This window comes from Empidonax traillii, unplaced genomic scaffold, assembly GCF_003031625.1.
Source record: "Empidonax traillii isolate 1590-97213 ecotype Southwest subspecies unplaced genomic scaffold, ASM303162v1 scaffold69:size3087049, whole genome shotgun sequence".
NCBI lineage: Eukaryota > Metazoa > Chordata > Aves > Passeriformes > Tyrannidae > Empidonax > Empidonax traillii.
The window spans coordinates 224,818-244,292 of NW_020955262.1; the positions used below are offsets into that span (position 1 = coordinate 224,818).

General features: G+C 36.0%; 1 protein-coding gene across 8 annotated transcripts in view; it reads right to left on the bottom strand.

Annotated features, from left to right (window-relative positions):
- The window catches only part of KCNT2 (potassium sodium-activated channel subfamily T member 2), a 118,180-nt gene that overhangs the window by 9,610 nt on the left and 89,095 nt on the right, over positions 1–19,475 (bottom strand). For 2 of the 8 annotated variants that reach the window (XM_027880372.1, XM_027880369.1), the window contains 9 exons: positions 18,772–18,877; positions 18,368–18,540; positions 16,330–16,401; positions 14,279–14,413; positions 9,851–9,962; positions 6,201–6,302; positions 3,691–3,774; positions 2,331–2,459; positions 251–271 (listed from right to left, as the gene is read on the bottom strand). In XM_027880372.1, the coding sequence (XP_027736173.1) occupies positions 251–271; positions 2,331–2,459; positions 3,691–3,774; positions 6,201–6,302; positions 9,851–9,962; positions 14,279–14,413; positions 16,330–16,401; positions 18,368–18,540; positions 18,772–18,877 (934 nt within the window). The remainder of the gene's footprint in view (positions 1–250; positions 272–2,330; positions 2,460–3,690; positions 3,775–6,200; positions 6,303–9,850; positions 9,963–14,278; positions 14,414–16,329; positions 16,402–18,367; positions 18,541–18,771; positions 18,878–19,475) is intronic. The other 6 variants (XM_027880374.1, XM_027880371.1, XM_027880377.1 and 3 more) reach the window with 4 other exon arrangements.

Sequence of the window (19,475 nt, forward strand, 5' to 3'; positions counted from 1 at the left end):
GTTTCTGGCTGGGATAGAGTTACATTTCTTCATAGTCACCTCTATGGGACTGTGTTTTGGATTTGTGATGTGCTTAACTTACTGAACTTTCTTTATCTTAACCCACGAGTTTTCTCACTTTTACCCTTTCAGTTTTCTCCCCCATTGCACTGTGGCGAGATCGAGCAAGGGAGTGGCTGTGAGGGGTTTACTGCCTCCCGGGCTTAAACCACCACACCCAGAAACAGGCAGACAATTAGTGAATACTTACTTGTGAAGCCATTTCTCGAGACTGACAAACGAAGGGGAAAAAGAAAACAAAAGACAATTTAAACAGAAGCGAATCTAAAGAAACAAACACGGACCATTTAACAGGAACCACAGAAAATCAGCTGCACATGTAGTAAAAAAGGAGTTCATCTCTCTTTTTTGTGTTTTTAAAATGAAATGGAAATGGTTTGAGTCAGAGGTGGAATGGTCATTGAGAGGCAGACTAGATTCACTTGTTATTTAGTTACTAAATCATTGAAAGCTTGCTTTATTTTGAAAGGAATTACACTTATCTGTCATTGAGGTGAGGGCTTCTCATTTGGATAGTACAAAAAGGGGGTGCCAAAGGATAAATTGTAGATGTAAAAATATTAATATTGGCATATTTTATTCTTGTGACTCGAGTTAACCATTAATTGTTACTACAATTAGAAAATTTAACCAGGGGATTTCTCCAACCTCCTTCAGCTTCTTCATCTACCTGATCTAACTCAAATTCTCCATTTGAGGGATTACTTGTGAAAACTGGTAGAAAGTAATATAGAACTCAGCTCTTATTTACCAGACAGAAGCTTCCAGGCTGGTTTCAGTGTCTGAATGTTTTAACAAACTGCTTCTTTGCAAAAGATAATCACTACCTCCAGTTAAATCTGAGTCTGGTCTGATCAAGCATTCAGGCACCTGAGCAGCTGCATGTGTACAGGCTCCAGCGGTTCCCAATGAAAATATTGAAAATATTTGAAATATCTCTAATTTATCAATTAAGCTTGTCTCAGAAGATGAATTTGAGTGTCTATGCTTGCCCCCTAACAACCTGCCAAAAATAAAAGTTCATGTAGAAAAGATGAGGGTTACTCTTGTAGTTACCCCTCCCTTCTGCAAATCCTGTTTGCCAGTCAGCCTGTATGTTTGAAAACTTGTGAAAATGCAGCAAGGTGAAAACTAAGGGCACCAAAATGCACTCTTCACAATATGTTGTATGCTCACAGTTCAACTTTCCTGCATTCTCTCTCTTGGACCTGAAGTTACATAGCCAGCCCTATTCTCTCAGAATGTGAGGATTAAGCACTGCCATGAATTTTATTTTATCCTTATTTAATGAATTCTTAAAATCTGGTATCTCCTGTGTTTTGCTGAAAGATATGACAGACTTTTTTTTTTCTTATTAGCAGCAAAGCTGACTGCGTTCTTCTTGAAGGAATGATTTTGATGGATTATGTTCATGCTGCAGTATTTAAAAAATCATTTGACATTATTGCAGTGACACAGTCCACTGGCTAAGCAGTAAAAGCCACCTGTAGAGACAGTGGTGGTTCCCAAAGAGAGACACTAGGGAACTGGGTGGAATCTTGCATAGATTTTTTTTTTCCCTCTCTTTTTTTAAAATTAACTTCAGCTGAATGTTTGTACTTACTTCAGGATAAGTCTCGGGTTAAGCATTATATGCCTTAGTGTTTTCTAATATTTTTTCAAAATATGGAAGAAAAAATGCAAGTTGCCTGCCTCAGAAACCAGTGTAAACTATGTCTGAGTATGTCAGAAGAAAGGAGGAAGTTGTTGCTCAATGTTGCATTTTAGAGCTGCATTGGAGCATGGTTTAATGAGATGTACTATTGGTCACATAAACAAATGGCTAATGCATGACAGAAATAAGAGCTACCCAAACAAACAAACAAACAAACACAAGTATGCTAAGTAGTCAGGGAAAAGTTCTTTTCTCATTCTTTATACATTCATTCAGTAAACACATGAATACATGTTTCAAAAATTACCACTGTCTGGCAGCTAAATTTAGAGATATCCCACAATGCTTTTAATAACACTAACTAGAAATGAGCAACAAGAGACTAAATTTGAAAGTTGTGTGAATAGTGAAATGTCACCTGTTTTGATACAATGCTGACATACTTGACACACATGATAGAGGACCTGGTTATAGAGCTTGTTACAAATACCTGCAAGTTCAAACCAGAGCCTGTCCTAGCTGTGCCTGAGTTAGTGGGGCCATGAATGTGCCAGCAGAGGGAGGCCATGTATACTTTGTAATCCAATCCAAAGAAAAGTACAATAAACTGTCCTACCTCGGATGTTGCAAGCTTTTGGGATTCTGTCCGATAGACTCCAATTGGAATGTCTCCTGTAGAAGAACAAAGTTTCTGATACAGTCTGGCATATGTCCTAATCCATAGATCCTCTTCTGTGATTTTCATCTGAACAAATAATAATAGGAAGGAGGACTTTTAACTCTTGAGGGCTTACCACTTGTGCACTATGCTACAGTTGAAAAAAAACACTTTAAAACTACACACTAGCTGGTAATTATCATATTATAGTATTGCACCTTTGCTCCACAACAAATCTGAAACTTCCATTGAGTTTGTAATACTGTTTCTTTTGTTTTTTCCCTCTATAGAAGACATTGCAGTGCAAGCAGTTCCGTCTTACGAACTTCTGGTCTTGTTTTCAAGTTACTTAAAAACTTATATGGCATCCTTCATCCAGTATTCATATCTGAGTAAAATATAAAAGACTGAACTAAATATTGGCAGCAGTAAGAAACTGGTGATGGACACACTGAAGAGTGTGTGAGGATTTTTGAAAGCAGCCATATTCACTGCTCACTAGACTGCAGGCTGCATATCTGGGGAGAAGAGAGTGGGGAGGAAGTAATACACTAAGCATAAATGGCATAAGGAAGTCTTAAATGAAGCTCAATTATTTTATTACGATGACACTAGCCTTATTTCAAGATATATGAGCTCCTTTTTAGAGATTCAGTTCTCATACATTCACTGTAACAGAGCTTAATGATTGACCAAGAAATACATAATTGGTTTCTATTGAAGCAGCTTTTGTAAACCATCATTGATAACTTCCTTTTAGAGTACAGCATCCTGCAGTTCTTTTTAGGTCCCCAGAAAGGAACTTGAATTGATCTGTTTACCAGGTAGGGTATGATGGGTATGGGAGAAAACAGAAAGGTGGGGTTTATTTTAATAATAATTTTAGTGATTTTATTTTTCATGTGTGTATATACATGTAAAAATTGCATTAGGGAATACTGACGTACATGGCAAGGCTGTGCAATATAGACAGTGCTTCCTGGGTTTTATATACTTAATTTTTAAATTGTTTGCTGAACTGTCATTGCCATGCCATATAAAATGCACTTAGTTTTTGTGTTTTCCTGACTTTTGTATTTTCCTTTCTGCTTTATAAAATGTACTGTGTTTTCTTGGGAGGTGTTTTTTTGCTATGGAACTAAAAATGGGTGTTTTCTATCTGATTTTCTTGTCTTCTTCTCTGGTGAAAAAGCAAACAGATGGCTTTTCTTGGACTTACACAAAAGGAAATGCCATACGAAGACACTGCAGACAGCAAAGAAATCTTCTCTGGTACTCTGTACTAATATTTTTATTTTTTTTTTTTTTAGTAACTTACAGAACAAAGAAACCCAGATCCTGGTGTGGTATCAAGTCCCAGCAGAAGTCTTGTAATAGAAATCATATAATCTTTCACAAATGACTGCAAGATTTTTTAACAGGAGAGACGGAAAAGAAAGAAAAAAGCTTTAATGAACAGATGAGCAGGTAACCATTAGCACCATGTATGAATTTCAAAGAAATTGTACATCTGTTTTTACAATCCATCTCTTTAAGTATCTTATTCACTGTAGAAATAGCTATTCCTCTTTTTTTGCTGCATTTACTTACATAAAATTAAGTTTTCTAGTTTGGCTCTGCATGTGCATGCAATGTACATTCAGGATTCAGAAGACTGAGGCATGAAAAGGCACCATAAAAGCAGAGATGAGTGTAGACATAAGATCAGTGGAAGTTAGGTGTTAGCCTTACCAGGTGTGAAATTATAATGAACTCTTCTATACAAAAGAAATGCTATCATATGTTAAATGGGTCTGAGATGTGGGAATACTGAGATGAAACTGCTATTAGTTTAGTTCAAATTAGTAATGTTATGGTTTTTTAAGGGTTGATCTGTCTTGTCTCAGCCCAGGCTTATTGCTCTGCTAATACAAGTGTGTTGCTATGGGTTAAAAAGTAGAAATTAAGCTCAACGTAGAAGTGTAGGCTAAGGCCAGGAACAAACATTAGATCGGCTAAAAATCACAAATATTTCTCCTCAGGAATTGGGATGCTGGAATCAGAGGGCCGTGTGGGTGCTTTTCTGGCTGTGGTCAAACTGTTCATTGCCACCTCTTTTTGGGTGTAGCAGGGCAGGGTTCAAGGCTGGCTATCAGTCCTTGCAGGAACACAATGTACAGTTAAAACTGTTTTGGCTTCATGCAAACACAGAGCTAGCAAACAGGTTTTCATAAAGAAATACCTTACACAGGTGTTATATAAATAAATCCTTTGTAGAATCTGAATTTGTTTAAACTCTGAAGCTAGACAGATTTAATTTGATACACAGTGATTCAACTGTTTTAATTTTTGTACTGGTAATCTTCCAGAGTGATGGGCTAAATGCTAATGAGCATCTTGAAGAAATTTGTTTGGTAACTTTCACTTATTTTTTGTCTTGGTTGCATCATTTATGCTGTGAAATTTTTGTTAGGTTACCAAGTGTATTTACCAGGATTTGCCAGACCAAGTTTTCATTTTTCAGTCAGTGTCCTAAGGCTAATTCAAAGACTTTTTTCTTTTGGCCTATAACAGGAAGCCCCAGAGGAATTCTGCTGTTCTTCATGTCATTTACTCTGTTCTTTGCATGCACAAGATAAAGATGCTGTACAGAAAAGGATCGAACCATGAAAAAGAACAGAGTTGCTTTCATCGTATTTCCAACTTGGAATAAGAAAGATAATTCTAGAAAAATGGCAGTTGACCCATGAGCAGTAGGAGCTCAAAGAAAGGACATGTGGAATTTAAGTGAGAATGAGTGTGTGGGACCTTTTGTTTTAAACACTTTCTATGAATGGTGTTACTCTGTCGAGTCATAGCATGACTGTTCACATCTAGGAGGAAATATAAAATGTTGAAGTTACTTGCTAGCAGGAGTTGTTGATAATGACAGATCTGTTTATAGGTCTCTTAATATTTTTTTTTTTTAATTTTGCAGTATGTCGTGTTTTCATTCTGGGTCATGATTATGAAGATGTTTTATATGCAAATACACCTATTTCTACAACATCTAGAATGTATATGTCCATATGCACAACTGGTTTCCATATTAATGACTTCTTGACAAAAGTTTAGCTCCAGTAATTCTATTTATGTTGAACTTGCCTACACGGAATTTATTTGGAAGTAGAATTGCAATAAAAAAGTACCTCTCATGAACAAAATTACCAAGTTTTTTTGCAACAGTGTTTCACACCTGAATACAAAAGCATCCACAGGATATCTCTAGATACAAAGTAGGCAGCTGCTTTAGGTGAGAAGATTACGTGGGCCATGGTGGTGGTGCTGCTTATTCTGTGTTCCTTGATCTTTGAAGGCAAGTGCTGCTTGGTCAGCCTGATGTATCAGGGTGACACTTTAAAATAACTGGTCCTCTGGAGGTCTAGTCAGCACAAGAGGACGGGCCACAATGATGTAATTGAGGCCTTTATGAGCAAATGTAGATGACTGATAAATTACATATTAAAGTAATTCTGTTGATTTTTTTGTTTTGTTAGAGACATTTCTTTGTGGGAATAGGCACTCTGTTGCAGAGTACAAGCATTATCAAAACTGTTTGACTGTGGAGAGGTTCATAAACAGTATTATACTCTATAACAACAGATTTTGTGCAAGGACAGGGTGATTTTGGGACTGATAACTGAACTAATACCATCGTGTAGAACATGCTCTATTATCTTTTGCCTTTGGTAGTTTCTGGTATAGACACACTTCAATGGATCATATGTATGAAAATGGGGTTATCTAACAATTAAGTACAATAGAATAGGTGGTAATATTTGCTTTAAGTCAAATTATTGTTCATGTTACCTGATAAAGCAGTGTATCCAACATACTGATGCTGAAAACTCTGCCAGCAGCAAAGGGCAATCGAAACATAAATGCCAGATTAGATCCCTTCTCCCGCTCTTTCTGTTATGGAATTAAAAAAGAGAAAACACTTTTAATGCTGGTTTTGGAAGGACTGTAATAAAAACATGAAATGGATATTAGCTTGAAAGAGATCAAAAGTGTAAAATCCTGTTACTCTCAATATAGTTGCTTTTTACAAGTATGCAGCATCTTTGTATATGTTGTTTCAGCCATCACATTTCAAGTTGCATGGGCATATTCTACCAAATATGGGAGTAGCCATGAGAGGCTGTAACTGTTGTGTAGCAACAATGCAAAGTTGCTCCAGTGAACATCAAGAAGTGGGGGGCACTGTTGGTCATGCAAGAACATACAAAGGTGACAGAGGTAGTGGCTTCTTACAGGGAACAGTCAGTGCACTTGGTTTTGGTTCTGTCCTAACTTTTTGGCAAGAATAGATTCATTTCCTGTTTTTGATCTGAAGCAATTTTCTAAAACCCTGTCAGTTCAACAGCCAAATGTGTGTGCTAATTGTTTGTAAAGTTTTAGAATTGTAGCTGATGTAAATCAATAGAGATCCATGTAAAATAAGATACCAATTAAGAGGTCACAATCTGTTTTTATAAACTGTATAAAAATTATATAAATTATTGGTTTTTATAAACCAATAAAAATTATTTATTGCTATTACTTAATGATAATTCAAAACTGCTTAATACGTGGACAGAAAATGGAGAGGGCATGCCCTGTCCTTAACTGAAGGTTAAAAAAGCAGCCTGGCTCTTTGTATATCACTGCAAATATACTGGGCCATCCCAGATAGATTTCTGCTCACCTAACATCTATATATGCTTATCCCTATGGAAGATAAAAAATTACAGTACTGGTTTAGTTAGAAGGTACAGGAGCTTGTACTTATTCAAAATGATGACTTTAGAATTTTTATCCTTCAGTTAATATACACAATATTTACTAGGGAAAAAAAAATCATAGAAAACTAAAGTGGGAATCTTATCCCAAACATTATAAACCTTTCTTTCAAGAAAGAGGTAGTAATTACCTCACTTGTTTTCTTTTCTAAGACAAATAGAGAACATAGATTTTAATAGATATTAATTAAATAATTTTAATTTTTAGACCAGAAGTGTTTTGGTTTTCCTTTTCTCTGTTGTAAAAGGGCTGCTGCTTTCTCATATGTCAGTGCTGAGTTTACTGTCAGATTTATTTATCTCGAAAATGAGAAAAGTTGCAGCTGCAAGAGCAGATGGACAACTGATTTGTGTATCTTTCTTCTGCAGCCCACTGGGTTGAAAAGCCAATTTTGCAAATGTGTTTCAGTGCTACCTCAAGGCAACTTTCTGACGTTTTCAGTCTTTGTGAAAATGAGGCGCTTAATGCAAAAATAACAAGCAGCTATACGTTTCACTGCATTAGATAATTTTTACTGGAGATTTTAATTGCCTTTCATTTTGCATGAGGGAGTTCTGAAACATCAAATGAACTACAGCACCACCTGTGAAGTTCTTCCTGCAAATGTTAAGATGAAATGACAGGGAAATACCAACAGCAGGCAACTGCAACAGCAATGAAGAAAATGTTCTTTAGGATAATTTATCTACCTCTATTTCAGCAGAGCATAATTTGGATAGGAAGTTCATTACCTGTTCAGCTTCCAGCCTATATTCACAACTTTACACTTGCACAGTAAATTAATAAATATAGGGAAGAATTTAAAATATTTTTAATTATTTCCAGAACCTCTGCTGGAAAAAATAGAGGAACCTGTGTAGAGCAAAAAAAAGAACTGAGATAAATGTCCTGTTTTCACTGCATTGAAGTAGACAGGTTATAGCCCACAGAGTATTCCAGAAGTAACTCTATTTAATTAAGAGAATAAGTTTAAAAAATAATTTAGAAGACCCAGCAGGTCTTTTTACACCAAGGAATTGAGTTAGGCTGGAACAGAGTCTTGAAGGCACCATCCAGATGCTGGCACTTGTTGCCTTGAATAAACTGGCAAGGCGTGATTCCATCCAGTTTCAGCTAATCCTTCCTGAATTTACTATTGAGGGAGGGAGTGCTAAAATTGAGGAGCCACAGGTGCAAACCTTAATGTATAGTGGGAGTAATATAATCCAAATAAAGCTGTGCTTCCTGCTGCAAACAGCTCCTCTCTTTGCTTAATAACTTTTATCTGCCTTCCTCACAGTTTTCCATGTTATGTGCTTGTCAGAACCACCACCTAAATAAGATTGAGCCTTGGTGCTATTACAGGCAAAGGTCAACAAATCACAAAAGATCAGCCAGATATTTACATCTCGTGGCTGATATGTAGGCATGACAGTCAACTGAGTAAAGATTTACTTCTTATACTTATCCCATCTACACAGGCTGAACTTCTGCAGAATTTGATTCCTCTGTAAGAAACTGGATTGTGAAGGTAAGTTTCTAGAAGAGGCTCTTTTCCATTAAGTGAAAATTAACTCTATTAATATTATACAATAAGTAGTTAGCCATATGAAATGCCCAAAATCTAGGAAATTTATTGTACAGCTAGGAAATGGAAATTATATATTAATTCTGTATAATTGTCATGATTTTGGCATGAATTCAAATTTGCCAAGATATGTAAGATATCTGAGGTGCAGAGATTGAGAGGCTGCATGAGAAAACCTAGCAGTAATATAGATAGATGGATAGATAGCAAGCAAGGGGAAAAAGAGATGACTGGAGTGAAAGATTTCTGTCTAAGAAGACTGTCACAGTGCTATTATTTGTCTTACTCTCATACATTTAGAAAATGGCCTGAGAGATCATGAACATGATATTGCAAGTTTTGTGCAGTGCAGAGGTGGGTAGGTCAGATCACCAATGAAGATCTGTGGGAAAGAGGATTGTCCTTGAGTTTACCGACTTAAACAGATGCACAGTATTATTTCAAATGCTCCATCTAATGTTTTAGCAATAGTGTCCTGAACAAGCATATTAAATGTAACTTATCTCCCTATAGCCTCCCTGTTCCACAGCTCAAAAATGCCAACGTATGCACGTTAGTGCATAGAATATGAATGTTTCATATAGCAAGTAAGTGGTGTCACTATCCTTACTGTCATTAGGACTGCCTTTTGACAGAGAACAATTGCTGTTCTCAAACTGTCACAGCAGCACTAAATATCTCATACAGATACTTGGAAATGCATACAGAAGATAAAGTTTTAGCACCTTTAAAGTGAAGTGGAATAAAAAAAAATTATAAAAGCCACATGTTTTAAGTGTTTAGTTAATTAAAAGATGTTTCATGTTAATTGCCTGTATCAGCCTTTGGAAAACCTTATTAGCTCTAAATATTCAATTATCCAAAAATAATCAATTTTCTTTGAGGTTGGTTGGTTGATTAATATTATGTTGTAAAGTGATGGAAATCAAATCACACTTGGTTCTTAAATAAGGGTAGAGTTTTGAAAAAATCATCTTTTATGGTAGCTCTCTACAACCATAAAATCATTTCACTGTTTCCACTTGTTTTGAAATGATTGTTACAAAATCAGAAAAAGTAGTAAAATTATAACATTTAAATTGGGGGTAGGAGGGGAGGCAAATCTTCTTACCTTTTCTAATTTGGATAGAGCAAGAGAATAGCAGTCTTTGGCTCTGAACTGCATAAATCTCATGTTGGCTGGGTGAGTTAATTCTGTGATAATGCTTAGGCTTGAGAACAACCTGTATGTTAAAAGAATGTAACATAACAGTTATACCTCTGATTATAACAATTCACAAATGTAAGGCTCTACAAAATGCTACAGTTTGTGCTCATGTCCATGTTTTTAATGAAGTCCCTGAAACCTCTGGTGGGTTGTGGCACAGTGAAATGCTGGTACAACAGCAGAGGAAACTACAAAACACTCTCTTGTAGAATTCATAAAGAAACACATTCAAGACATACATTCAAACATTTAAATGCTAGAAAGAAACCACCTAATTTAATTGCCAGATGTTTTATTTAATGATTTCTAAGATGACACAAATCTGTATGAAACAACAAGAAATTCAAGATTATATAGCATTCACTTAGTGCCTGGTTGCATGTAAACTGCTGCTGGTTTACAAACTCTTTCCACTTGATTTCTTGAGTCCTGTTTGTATGCTGTGACATACAAACTGTTCTGCAAACTGACGTACTTCCCCTGTGCTCAGCACTGGTGAGGCCACACCTCGAGTACTGTGTCCAGTTCTGGGTCCCTCAGTTCAGGAAGGACATTGAGGGGCTGGAGCAGCTCCAGAGAAGAGCAACGAGGCTGGTGAAGGGACTGGAGCACAAGTCCTGTGAGGAGAGGCTGAGGGAGCTGGGGTTGTTTAGCCTGGAGAAGAGGAGGCTCAGAGGAGACTTCAACGCTCTCTACAACTACCTGACAGGAGATTGTAGCCAGGTGGGAGTCGAGCTCTTCTCCCAGGCAATCAGCAGCAGGACAAGAGGGCACGGGCTTAAGCTCTGCCAGGGGAGGTTTAGGTTGGATATTAGGAAGAAATTTTTTACAGAGAGAGTAATTAGACATTGGAATGGACTGCCCAGGGAAGTGGTGGATTCTCCATCCCTGGAGGTTTTTAAGATAAGACTGGATGTGGCACTCAGTGCCAGGGTCTGGTAACCATGGCGGTGTTGGATCAAGGGTTGGACTTGATGATCCTGGAGGTCTTTTCCAACCCGGCTGATTCTGTGATTCTGTGAAATGTTAAATGTGATCATAAAAGGCAAAATGGACTTGGCAAACTGAGAACATGGATCACTTAACAATGGCCATTTATGTGCAGTGGTTTTGGAAATGCATTTCAGGAATTTCTGTTCCTTTGTACTGTTATACAGTCTGCGCATGTCCTACCAAAGATTAAGTGCTTAGGGATGGAGCCTACATGCATAGATTAAAGAGATGATAACCAAACCCTTGAGATGCAACTATGATACATCTTCACTTGTATGCTGTGTGTTATAAAAACTTGCTGATGCTCATGAAAGTGTCACACTTGTAGGTATGAACTCAGACTTACTAAGTAGCTTAACAAATGTGTTCAAGTTCTGAGGAAAGAGAGTAATTTTCCTCTGCATTGATTCTGTACCATGTGGTATTGAATTACTGAAGCTTCTGCTGGCTGGATGTTTTCTTTTATTGCTGTATTAAAGGTCACGTGTTGATATTTGAAAACTAACAATAACATTCAGAACTAAGAGTAACAGGAAATTAAAAGCTGATCTAATGATAAAATATACACAACTTCCAGGGAAAAAAATGAAAGTTGCTAGGTTTCCATTAAAGAAGGGTGCAGTTTATCACCAAGATATGAAAACTGATTTATTTTAGGAAATCAGTTTCAAAACTGGTATTGGTAAAATTCATATTTTACTTACGAGTGCCTTCTAGCTGAATTAGGGGAAATTACTCTCCAGGTAGTCTGGGACAGATTGCCTCTTGCCCTGGGTGCAAGGCACACTGCCTGCAAGCTTTCAGCACTGGAGCAGGCTACTTCTGTGCAGATCCCTCTTTTCTATCCCATTCTACTAAGAAAGGACTGGATGGGGCAGAGATCAACCTGATAGAAGGCATGGGTTGCTGCTGAAATGGTATTTGAAAATCAGACAAGCAAGAGATACATTTGGTTCTTTCCTAAACCAAAATGGTAAACCAAAAAAACAATGTAATGCCATGGTAACACCTTGTTTAGTTTATTTCCAAATTGGTGCTGATAGTGAGATACCAGCCAAACTGTTGACTTGTTAGGTGTACAGCAGTCAAAAGCTTCTTGCAGGATTTCAAACAGAGCCTTCAAGACATTAGCTACTAAAACTTTAAAACAGGGCCTCCCAAACATCACCATTTAAAGCTTTTAATTAGTAGAGCAAGAGTAGATATAAATACTCCTTCTAGTATCTTCTAGACCTACTGCCTGAGGAAATCCAGCTTTTCTGAGGTGGACTCATAACTGTCTCAACTCTATGGTTGGCTTTTCATTTTAAAAAGTGAAAAGCATCTTAAGGCATAGTCTAAGACTATTAATTTATTATTTCATTTTTAAACTGTGATAGCTTGTTCTTTCCCATCCAAAGGATTAAAGATTTCCTTTCTTAGTCAGTGTGCCCATTTGAGTCACACTTCTTTACTCCTTTTAGCTGTAATTAAGTCAGGTAAGCTAGTGTTGTCACAGTTTTAATTGCTATGGAACAGCTTCTAGCCTTAAAGGTGCTCATAACCCTGTCCTTATAAAGAATTCATCTATCTTCTAAGGCAGGGGGGGCAGGGCACACTCTTCTGGCAAAGTAGGATTATGATTTGTGTAAATCAAGCTGTAATGTCAGAACAGGTATATGAGAACTGCCAGCCTAGGCCAAACAGTACTGCAGCACATTCACATCACTGTTTCAGGCCTGAGTAAATCACTTCAGTGAGGGTTACATTAGCCTGTGTTCTCTGAATGATTTCACTTGGTGAGACTCAAATGGAGTTCACTGTGATATCTTTGAGAACAGCATATATTAAATCCAGTGGTTTAAAATCCTTCTTTAACACTACAGTTTGTGTTAAGTACTGTTCCTCTCCTCCATGTTCGGTCTCTTGTTCATTAGTTTTTTATGTTATTAGCTATTATTAAGTAATAAAAAAGATTTAAATATATTTTTAAAATTAATTTACAAAACTATATACCTTGGTGCAATGAATGTAGTTTATTCTGTAGAACAGGTAAATGTCACTGCCTTATGCCTCTTCCCAAAGCTTACTTATTTCTACACTTTTACATAATATAAAAATGCAGTATAATTATTGTATGTGTTCTAGGGACAAAAATAGAAAAAAATATATACAATACACTATTTATGGAAGCTTACAGAGTTTTATGAGACAGTGTTGATAAGCCTTAAACCAAGTTATTTATTATGGTTTATTCTGACTGTGAATAGTACCATGCAGTCTGATACTGAACCAGATATGTGGCTTGTAGATGAGTCAAAGCTGCCATCTAGTTGCAAGCATTGTGCAAGACAACCGAAGGAGTATATAGTAAGATCTAGCTGGATACTTATGATACGTAGTTTGCTACTGCAATATTTTACGAAGTAGAACACAGCTACAGGAAAATCCAACTGGTACCTTGCAAGTTTTATTTTTGATTCAACTGAGTTTTCTGTGTTATATTTGGGGGGAGAATGCATTTCTGAAAAAATGAGGTATGTCAAAAACCTCAGTGAGATAGCCTCGCACAGCAGGTTAAGAGCAGACCTGAATGATGCACAGATGAAGTCTGATTATAGTTTCAACCCCAAATTTAGTCAGTGTGATTATTAAACACACACCTGGGCTAGTATCGGGTACCAATTCAAAAACCCAAAGATAAAAAAAGAGAGAACTAAAGTTACTTGTGCAACAGATTTTTCTTCTTTTGCGCCCATGCAGAAATGTTAACAACATCTAACTGCATTCTCACAAATCTGCATTTACAAAAAAAAGCTCAGTTGAAATGCTTGTATTTTACTGAGCTCAGTTTTCCAAGACACTGACAGATTCAAAAGACTTTTACTATGCACCTCTCTCTAGTTTTATTTGGAGGGCTTGTCACAGAAAAGATGTAATTGCAATAAAAGCAATACTGAATGATACTCCATCCCCTAGGGAAAGACTTAATTTTTTCCCAGTTTTTATTAGAATGAACACTTGGAAGTGCTAAACCCCAAATCAGGGAGGCATTTCATAGTTGACTGGTTAGTATGAGTTTTTTTGTGGGGGATTTTTTTGGTGTTTTTGTCAAGCAAATAATACTTTTCACAGTTCAAAGAGTCATGCATCTTTTCACACTTTTTGAACCAAGATATTTAACACAAAGGCTTTAATGAGATATTCTCAAAGGAATAAGAACAGTTTAGCTTTTCATCACGGTCTCCCCTGTTAATGGAAAACTTGAACAGAAGAGAAAAGAATAATTTCTTATATCGGCACAAAAGGCATCAAGTATTTCACAGTAATGAGGATGTAAAGGTCGCAGAAATGCCTTACCTAAAGAGTGTTTGAACATTTACAATAGTCTTGGCATCTGCCATGTAGTCTTCTTCAGCACTCATTGTACTTTCTTTGTCCACCACCACCATATTAGCTGCAAAGGTGATCCCACATCTTAATAAGTCATCTAGGCTTTTATGAGGAGAAAGAGGGGGAAAAAGAAACAAGCAACTTAAATATGGAACACTTAAAAAATTAGCGATGGTTGGCATTTGCAGATCAGCTCAGTTCCCTTCATTTTCTTATACATAACATAACTTCTATTATAATTTATATTAAGTAAAACATCTCAATTACTTGACCGAATACAGAATCTACTTACGTAGATTGTTACAGTCCCTCTCTTTTTGCTAAATGATGTGTTTTTTGTGTTTTTTTTTTTAAAATAAGCCTTTAATGGTTACTGTGGAAGACAATATGCTGCAATAACTTGTTCCATTGCAATTACTTTTGACAATAAAAAGACTCAAATAAATGCTCTGGGTTGCTCTTTCCCACAGTTTTACTTCAGTTTCAAAATGTTGCTAAAAGTTCTACCGGGGCATTTAATACATTCATCTTTTAGGTTAACCTATGGGTTGGAGTGTTCTCATGATGCTTTTAGGAGCGATTGGGGATCAGTAGAACTTTACACACTGCTGAACAATGTTTCTCTGAAGCCTGACCACACTCACAACTGAGTTATGGTTCTCATCATGCCTTGTAGCTTTGTCTCCAAAATGAAGCGTGTTTCAGCTGTTTTAACAATAATATTTTCCACGGACCCCAAGCACTTTTTGGCAAGCTTAGAATGGACTTTTCTGTAATAATAAAGACTCCAGGAACCTAGCAAAATTTAAGTAATTTTGAAAGTGAAATAAGAAAGGGTGAATTTAAGAGTTTTCAAGGGAAAAATGGAAAACTAAATTTCTGCATCATTCCATTTACTTACAAGGTGGAACTGTTTTGACATCATAATTGCTTCTTATTAGGTAATCTTACAATATTAACTAAGTCTTAATTGTCCTTTTTTTCTTTTCCAAATTGTCCAATTTTTCTTTTCAGTAATGATCTTCTTAGGTTCCTAAATTTATGTAACACATTGTAAATTACTTTTTAAAATTTAAGTAAGGAAAACTACAAATATGTGGTATATTTTAATATCCTATTTTTGAAGAATATCTATATAATTATTTTTGAAATTGTGCAATATCACTGATGGTTGACTACAAGAAAAAAAAAGGCTAATTTTGTGTGATTTATACTAACAATTTTAGTGGACAAGTCGAACTCCAAACTTTTTCTGAGTAATTTGTATTTCTCCTTTTTCAGACTTTCCGTTGAACCTTGAAAATGACAGCATATACTGAAATTTCAATGCCAACTTTATAGAAAAACTGGATTCTACTAATTCAAGAGAACAAGTAAGTTTTTTGATCTCTCCAAGGGGAATTAATATTATGGGCTTGTGGCCCCAATTCGGTATTAGCTGTGTAGGGAAGCAAACAGTTTTTTAAATTTACACTCTACACACAGGCATTTACTAAAATACTCATGAGCCCTTCCTCTTCTCTTGTTTCTGCCTGATTTTTACATGAAATCAATGTTGCTAAACCTATATGTAAACATATTAGCAGGGGTGAAGACAGAAATGTAGGAGTAAGTGATATTTTAAGTGGTGGAAAATGAAAACTGTTGGACACATTCAAGACTGTTTACATTCTGTAGCTATCTTTGTAAAACCCAAGTCAATGAATTCAAACAATTTATAACTCAGTAGAGAATAACACTGGAATCAGAGCTCTAATCTGTTCATTTAAAGAGACACTTAAATAAGTTTTAATCTTACGTTTTTAAAGATATTAACTTGTGATCCCTGTCACTCTTTTCACTAATGATATCCTTTATAAAAAGAAATTTGAAACCCCAAATTACAGCACACAGACACAAACCATGCATGCAAAAAGAGCATGTTCAACTACAACACAGACCGAAACATGCAATCACGATACACACAACAAACCACTGAGAACTACAATGTTAAGTTTTCTAATAGTTATTTCACCTACTTGTCGATAGAGCCCACCATGTAGTAAACCATTGGAAACCAACAGATTGCATCCAGAAAATGCATATCTGGCCTAAGCAGCAGATGGGATTACAAAATGAAACACAGTATCACAACACCAGCATCTCTTCTAAAATATTTCAATAAACTGGTAGCTTTTTAAAAAAACATGATTTTAAACTTTGACATTATACTATCACTTTAGCAGGAGAAAGGTTTGTAGATAGCTATGAATCAACAGTTTGCTGTGATCATAAAGAAGGATCAGAATTAACACGCTTATATTAATAAATGCATCTCTAAAATCAGCAATTTTATGGCACAGGACAATTCCAAGTGTAAATATGAATGACTAATGTCAAGGACACACTACCAAGTTACACTCCAATGCATGTCTTAGGAGTACTTAAAACAAGCAGCAATAATTCTTAATTAAAAAATGAACTGGAAATCAAATCATCATTTGGGTTTTGCGACACCTACTCCATTCAAGCCAATTAGACCATATTAGATGAAACTTTAAAATGGAATGTGAAAACTAAGTTGCTTTATTTTATTACATGGTTTCTTTAATCATAACTTTTAATATGTTTCCTCCTACAATACCAAGAAACATTGGAAATCTTAGAATGCATATGATGTATAGGTATCAGAATAAGCACACTCTAATAAAATGCCTTGATAAGCAGAGAAAACAGGAATATAATGACAAGGCATAGATATATTCATTGAAGATGGCTGAATTCCCAAGTCCAGTGAAGTAAATTACAAAATTCCAACTGACTTGAACGGCAACCTGAGCCCTGCCTCGTGCATGCTTCCTGTCAGAGGAGTCACCGCAAACACTGTGTAGAGAGACACAACACTAAGGGTACGGGTTTAATTTGTAAGCATAGCTTTTACTTTATGCTAATCAAAAGTTCTTTTAGCCATAAAATGTGCCACAACAGCATTAAAATGTGTAAACTCGGGCGCTCTGCTGGCAAAAAGCGCTAGAGGGCATCGTGTGCTCATGGCTTCAGCCTGGCATTGCAAACGAGGTGATTCAGCCTCATTTAGGCGTCTGCCGACCTGTGTAATTCACTGTATGCCACAGGATGTACGTAAACCTTTGTTTTGCAAACACAGGTGACTGAAGAGCTGCCTGAGGGAAAGTGGGACACTTCACAGCAGGCCTTTGTAGAAAAAAGAAATCCCTTAAACTGGAACATATCTATGTGAAGGGGGACTTCCCAGCCCTGGAATCACAACCTACAAGACATTTTTGCTTCTGTCCTTTTTTAGAGTCATAGCTTGTTCTAATTTTCTGTATACAGCTAACCTCCATTTTTGTGTCTTTCAAATTGTGATTTTAAGTGCTTAAGCAGTACCAAAGTGTTGAAAAAAAAAGAATTTCATTGTCAGATTATAAACGTACCAGTCTTGACAGAGTAGAATTTGCCTGAAATTTTAAACAGCTAATTCAAGAAAGGTTAAAAATTCCAGCCATCCCCAGACAGAAATATTAGTAACAACTGTATAGCAGGTTTTAATTTTCTTCCATTATTTTATATAACTGTAGATAAAGTGTGTCTGTGGGTGTTCTACTGGCTTAAATAACTGTTTATCTTTGAGTCTAGAATTATTAAAAAATATACCTAACTGGTTCAGGCCAGTAAGTGCGTTGTGTTAAGTAGGTTACTGCCATTATGTAGCTGTGAAACTGTTACACAGCTTGCTTTTTACATTGTTTATGAAGTTTTTTTGATTTTAAAAGTAGTATTCACATTATTTGGGGTATTTTTAAGAAAAACTTAGCTGAAGCATTAGCTGTGAAGAATAACAACATTTAAATTTACTGTGGCCATTTACGGTCAGTAAAAGGTCACTTTTGTATATGATAGTGAACATAGGGTATTATTTTTGTCAGTAATTTTCCTCAAAGATAAATGTGCCATAACATTCTTGATTTTAAGTTGGCCATATGAAAAGTGGTCATCTATTGAAGTAATGGTAAAATGAGTTTAAAACTTGTCAAAGAAAAAAAATAATCTACTTACGGGTTATCCAGGAGTAACACAATGGGGTTCAGTTCTTTCTTTGGTCGGTAATAAGCTCTGAGTGGAACAATAAAGTTATATAAGCCATTTCCAGCAGTTTCTGCTGCAACTATAATCAATTTATTTTTGAATCCATAGGCTTTGGCATCTTCATAGTAGTTATGTTGGCATCCCTAAAATCAAAATAAGAAACAAGTTCAGTGGATGTGAATATTGTACCAGATGACCTGATATAGACCTGGTTAGACATAAATAAACACTTGGTGATGAAAAGGAGGAGAAAAAGAAAACATAGCAAGTGCTGAACAAACCTCCTCTCTAAGCAGAAATCAGAATTTATCTCTGTTCAGATGCCAGAGACAAGTGAGAATGCAGTGTTATCCAGTAAGAGAAACTCCCTTTACCTTATCTAGTCTTAGACAACAGAAGGGTACTTTTTCATGCAGAAGATGACAAAACGTGGGAGAACTTCCAATATATGGAGAGTAAGGAGGATAGCCTTTGGCATACCTAGAATAGAACAAACATTTTTCAGCAGAGCAAATTACCAAAATGCAGCTGACTCTACTACTGTTTTATGGGATGTCTATACATATGTCTAAATTTTGCAGAGTCAAGCACAAGAAATGAACCATGTTTAATGAAGGTCAAAGGAATATATTTTGCTGTTTCCATGAATTCAGTACAGCTTAGTGAAAGCTGTCATGCTTTTGTGGACTGAAGAAATTTTGCTTTGGGTTTTGAAAATAGGCTGATGTATCATAAAGTGCTCTCCTAGTGTTCTGAACTGGAAACTTCTAAGGAAGTTAAAAAAGGAAAGGAAAGAAATAGAAATAATGGTATTTCTTCTCTTCTATCTCCAATTTTAATTTCAAATACTTACCAAGAATGAATGAAGACATTACATTTTTGCTTTATTAACATGCTTTCAAAATGGCTGAAATAAATTTTAAATGGCAAATCCTCTTGCTGATAAGATGAAATTTCTAATTTGCCTTAGTTTTTTGCAAGAAGCCTTTTAAATCCTGATATTTCATTCTGCAGATTTAAGATGACTTGTTCTATTATTTTTTGTTGGAACTTGATAATATTCCCTGGGGCTTCTCAT